General features: G+C 65.6%; 1 protein-coding gene across 1 annotated transcript; it reads left to right on the top strand.

Moving 5' to 3' along the window:
* Positions 1 to 1,841: 1,841 nt before the first annotated feature.
* Positions 1,842 to 5,729, top strand: MNEG_4083 (hypothetical protein; the record flags this gene model as incomplete). The annotated part of the gene is made up of 9 exons (XM_014047441.1): positions 1,842 to 2,372; positions 2,694 to 2,768; positions 3,162 to 3,260; positions 3,439 to 3,554; positions 3,800 to 3,944; positions 4,331 to 4,441; positions 4,721 to 4,866; positions 5,120 to 5,247; positions 5,455 to 5,729. 9 exons carry the CDS (start codon positions 1,842 to 1,844, stop codon positions 5,727 to 5,729), a joined length of 1,626 nt encoding a protein of 541 aa, XP_013902895.1.

The following is a 5,729-nucleotide window of genomic DNA, read 5'->3' on the forward strand; positions in this document are numbered from 1 at the left end:
TCACACCTGACATGCACGCCGATCCTGAGGGCATATGCGCAGATGTTGCGTGAGTGCAACGTCGGTGCGGCGCGCAGCCGAGCCCTGGTGCTTGTGTGCTGCGCTCAGCAAACAGCACCGGCAAAGGGTGGCTGGTGGTGTGATGTCGCTGAAATAGGCTGTAGACCACCGTTTTATCGTAGTTAGCGCTCACGGTTTCGCTGGGGGGCAGCACGCTGGCTGCCTGCCACGGTGGGCCTCACTAGTGGGATCCGCGGTGCTAGCAAAACGTCTGCGTGCCCTAACATACAGTCAAACACCTGGAAAATCTGTTACCGAAGGTCGTATCGCATGTGAGTGAGTGTCACTGGGTCATTCTCACGGGTGACCTCAGCGCATCCCACAGCGCGTTGGTTGAGAGGCTGCCAAGCGACGAGGCAACCGTCTTATGAAAGGTTTGCACCGGCAGTCACCCGTGTGCAGTCGCCCACGCGTCTGGCCCCGCACTGCCTTCAGCCAAACTGTCGCGACGGGGGTGGGATCAGGCGGAAGGTCAATCGTGCCTTGCAGGTAGAATTTTCGTCAGATAATAGGGCCCACAAGGGTTGAGCCACGGCCTGAACGAGACTTTGTCCTGGCGTAGCCTGGGGTGACCGCGCAGCAGAGTGCCTCTGGTGGTGGCCAGTTCCACGCATCTGAACAGCACACTTGCGCAGTCGTGCGCCGCCTGGGCGCGGCGCGCTCCGCCACACGCTCGTTGGCTGGCGGAGTCGCCCAGTGCGGCGCGAAGCGACATGCCCTGGATCACGTACCCACAGCGCAGCACGCCCGGGCCCGCCCCTGCTGCGGTTGTGACCGCCGCACCTGCCGAGGAGCCGGCCGAAGCCAGCCCCAGTGCCTGTGGCACCCTGCCCGCCACGCCTCAGCAGAGCGAAATGCAACAGCATTCGCTGTGCCAGCAGCAGCAGCCGGCGATGCAGCAGCAGCATGCACAGCAGGGTCAGGTGACGCAGCCACTTGACAGCGCGACGTCGGGGCAGCAGTGGCAGCAGGCGCGTCCCGGCGGCAGCGGCGTGGCCGCACTCGCGCCTCAGGCGCAGCCGCTTGCGAGGGCCAAGCTCAGCGGTGCACCGCCACTGCCATGTGCCAGGCCCGCCTCGCCGTCGATCGCACCCCCAACACCTCAGCAGAACACAGTGCTTCTACCTCTTGGGCTCCCACCCCAGCCACTGCCTAAGCCGGTGTCTGCAGCAGCCTCGGGCTCGGCAGCCCCCTCATCGCCGCCGTCGCCCCGGGCACAGGCGCCCACCAACCAGGCAGCGCAGCAGCAGGCACCCCTGGGCTCGGCAAGCCCTTGGCCCTCACGCGCACAGCAGCAGCATCAGCAACAGCAGCAGCAGCACATGTCACCGCCTCATAAGCACCAGCCTCACCAGCCCGCCGCACCGCTCCTGCCTGTCGCGAACTCGCAGCTGCCTCCGCACTCGCCGCCGCAGCTGCAGCGCCCTCCGCAGGGGTCTCTGCCACTTGCTGGCCAGCGCTCTGGCAGCGGCCCTTGGCCCTCGGCATTCGCGGCCCTGGCGCTGCAGCCGCCGCCGAGCTACAGCGGACCCCACGACGAAGGCCACCACCACCACCACCCAATTCAGCAGCTGCAGCAGCAGCAGCTGCATCCCGACCTCGTGCCACTCCCCCCTCCGACAGAGCAGCAGGTTGTGGCCTCAGCCCGCGCCGGTGGCGGGCCCCTCGGGGCTGGCCGTGATCCGTGCGCAGAGCAGCGGCGCGACCACCAGCAGCTGCAGGGACAGGTGCTGCTGTCCCAGGAGGAGGAGCCCCCCACCCTGCTCAACCTAGCGCGCTCAATGAGCCGCAGCCTTTCGCTGCCCATGCTGCAGCCGGCCTCCTCGGCGGGCCTGCCGCCGCTGCCCCCTGCATTGGCGCTGGAGCGCGCGCCGTCGACGGCGTCCGGCGCGCTGCTGGACCGCGCCGTCTCTGCGGCGTCCGCGTCGCTGTTCGACCGCGCCGTGTCGGCCGCCTCTGCGGCGCTCCTGGACCGCGCTGCGTCGGCTGCGTCGGCGTCGCTGCTGGACCGAGCCGCGTCGGCCGCCTCAGCCTCCCTGCTCGAGCGCGCTGTGTCGGCAGCCGGGGACGAGCTGCCGCCGGGCGCCTCGGGGCAGGTCGCTTGGGCGCCGCGGCTGGCGCGCGCTGAGTGTCGCAGGCCGGGCGCGTCCACCGTGCCGCTGCTGACGCCCACGAGCAGCGACCGGTCGTTTTGGGATGAGCACCGCCACGACTCGATGCTCTTCAACGTGGGCCTGGTGGCGGACGCCAGCCACCCGCGGCCAGTGAAGATGGCGGCGGTGGACCTGGCGCGCAACAGCCACTGGTTCCAGGTGGGGGTGGGGGGTGGGGCAGGGTTCTGTTAGGGAGCGTGTGTTTGTGGGTGTGGGGGGGATTAAGGGTGGGTATGTGCTTGCACAGTTGTTTATGAGCAGGGGGCCAAATGAGGGTGCGCATGCTTTGTGCATTGTGCGGGCCAGCTGAGAGTGTGATGGGGCGGGAATGTGGATGAAGAAGGTGTCGGTTGGGTATAGCAGGCTCCTGGCGCGTCCGCACAGCTGCGTTGCTCTTAGGATATGTGAGTAGATCTCCCATTCCGCCGGCGCTCCTCACCTACCCGTGCGCCTGTGCCCCCCACCACCTGCGGGGCACAGCTGCTCATGTCAAACCGCCACGAGCTGTCTGGCACCGAGGTCGGCTCCGTCGTCATCCCGTGCTGCATGCCTCAGGTGGGGCTTGGTGACCGACAGAACGCCAAGTTGCAAGGGAGCGCGCTCAGGTGGTAGCACAGGCTACCTGAGTCGCGCCCCCAACGTGTGGTCCCGCACTCGGTTGCCAGCAAGGGGCGACGGCAAGGGCCACAGGCCCTCCGCCAGCCTTGCCTTTCAGCGCCGCACTAGCCCGTTCCCCTGATTCTCTATTTCACACCCACTCCATCCATCCCTCTGTCAACACCGCCTCATGGGTGCCCCAACAGCCGCACGTCACACGCATTCTGATGTTGCACCCGAAATGCAGATGTGCGCAGGCGTGGGTGGGTGTATGGTTGCTTACATGCACGCACACAAGCTCACATGTGCCCATGTGCTCCTGCACACGCTCAATCCCACCCACCCGCCCAGGAACTGCTTGAGCTCATGGTGGGGGCGCTGTATGCCAGCAGCATTGACCTGGGGCCAGACAATGTGGAGCCCGTGTACAGGGCGGCAGACGCCATGCAGGTGGGGCTGGACCCTCGACTTCTCCCTGCGCAACTGAGCGCTCATGGTGCATTGCAGTCATGGCACTGAGGCGCCTGCTTGACGCCGCCGGCGCCAAGGCCGCGGCCGAGACGACAGCAAAGGCCGTTTGAGCGACACCCTCGCATACTTCTCCCTGGCATCGCGCCTCCTCACTCAGATGCCGGCCCTGATGGCGGCGTGTGAGTCCTACCTGGCCTACACCGCCTTTGAGGACCCAGAGGCCGACCCTGCCTGGATCACTGCCGTCTATGACCTGGCCTGCGACCTCAGCAGGTCGCCTGGGGTCGGCGGGCGTGTTATGCCTCGTCGGCGATTGGCAGCGACAACGGCGGCACACTTCCTCCCCTTCCTGCACACCTGCGCAAGGAAGCCCAGCCGAGCGCTGGGTGGGGGGCGCAGGGCCTGCATGAGCACCTACTCACCAGGGGAGGGCCTGGTCGTCTGCCGCCTCCCTCCCAAAGGGTCGCAACGCTCTCGACAGCGCCACGCCCACCCTGCCGTAACCATCAACGCTGCAGGGTAGATTTTGCGTCATCACTGGCGCGCCACTTCTCCTGCTGTGCCCAGCGGGACGCCGCGGGCCGTCGCGCGGTGCTGTCCCACATCCTGTGCAGCCCGCCCTACGCTGGCGACGGCGTGGCACAAATGACGCTGCTGCGGCAGGTGAGACGGGGGGGGGGGGGGACAGCGCTGGCGCTTGGCCCCATCCCTGGGTTTGGACCTGCATGGCTGATCAGTGAGTGGAGCAACTTGAATTAGCAGGTGGTGCACGCACGGGAGATGATGTGTATTTGCACCGGCTGGATGCACGCATCCGTCACATTGACAGGCATGTGTGCTTTTGCCTCTGCACTTGCTTACATATACACACACACTTGCACACACACACACACACACACACACACACACTCACACACAAAACGCACACACAGAAACACACACACAAACACACGAACCAAGACGCACGCACATGCACACACAAAACGCACACACACAAACCCACACGAACAAACATACACGCACATGCACGTTCACACAAATGTACGCAGGGCCACGATGCCGCCTGGAACGGGCAGGGTCCCGAGGTGCTGCTGATCCATGTGATGCTGGAGGTGGCTGAGGCGCTGTGCGCAGAGCACGTGGAGCAGATGCTGGGGATGGTGGGTGGGGGCTGGGGGCAGGGATGGAGGGGGCTGGCAGGTAGCCGTTTGTCGAGCCTGGAATTGATAGAGCGACCGGAAGGGCGGGGGTTGCAAGGGAGTTGGGCTGCACCACTCTGTATCTGACAATGTGAAATGATACCTAAAAGACGCGCTCTGTGAAGGGCAGAGCGCGCCTGGCTGCACAGCCGCCTGTGGTGACCCCGGACATGTTGCAATGCACGTTCCAGTCGCCGTCCTCCACGACATGCTCCCACCCCCCAACAAACACCCTTTCAGGTGGAGTGGGGCACCCTGCAGCAGGAGGAGGTGTCTGCCCTGGTGGACTGGTGCCTGCAGATGCCGCGGCACTGGGCGTTGACGCCGCTGCTCAAGGACAGAGCGCTGCAGGCTGTCGCCGCTCAGATCAGCGGCCACCACCAGAGGTGAGGCTCTCTGCAGCTGCCTGGTGCCGCAGCCGTAAAGGCCCAGGCCTCTGGATGCTGAGAGTTGGCGTCCCTTTGCGACCCACAGCCGAGGTGTCCACATGCGGCTTGCAAGGGCGTGGTGCAGGCGCAGCAGTGGCCGCCTGATGACCACACCAGCCCTCGATGCCACTGCCGGCTTGACACGTGACGGCCATCAGCGTCACTGCTCATTTTCGCTTCTCGTTCGGCCTCCATGCACCTTCCCAAATAGACGCTACCTGATATGGCGCGCCGACGTCGGTCGGCTGCCCGGCGCGGGCCAGAGGCTGATGAGCAGCGGGGCCCTCACCATCGCCACGCGCCGCCTCTACCTGTGTATGGAGCGCGCAGGCGCTGCAGGTGGGCGCCAATTGCAGCAATTCGTCTCCTTGTGGTCCAAGAGACTCGAGCATTGCTTACTGCTGCGGCAGAAACGCGCAACTGCCAGCATGCAGTCAGGGCGGCAAATGCTTGATCAGCTGCGCCACCGACTTGCCAGACAGCATCCCACCGCCACAACAGCGCCCAGGCCTGCCTCCGCTTCCCCCAATCTCCACTTCCCTGCAGAGTGGGGCCTCTTCCTGTGCCCCCCGCCGGACGTCTCGCTGTACAGCCGCGTCGCCTTCCACACGCTCTTCGTCCTGGGCCCAGACTTTGACCGCAGGATGCACTCGTATGACGTCACCATCAGCTCGGACCTGAGGGTCGGGGCCGGCTTTGGCAGCCGCACCATCATAACCGAGTGGATGCAGCAGCGGCTCTTCAAGGAGCTGGGGGACGGCTCCAAGCACATGACGGTGGGGACCATCGCGACACACCACATGGCGCGGCCCGACCCCTGA

This window comes from Monoraphidium neglectum, assembly GCF_000611645.1.
Source record: "Monoraphidium neglectum strain SAG 48.87 unplaced genomic scaffold scaffold00548, whole genome shotgun sequence".
NCBI lineage: Eukaryota > Viridiplantae > Chlorophyta > Chlorophyceae > Sphaeropleales > Selenastraceae > Monoraphidium > Monoraphidium neglectum.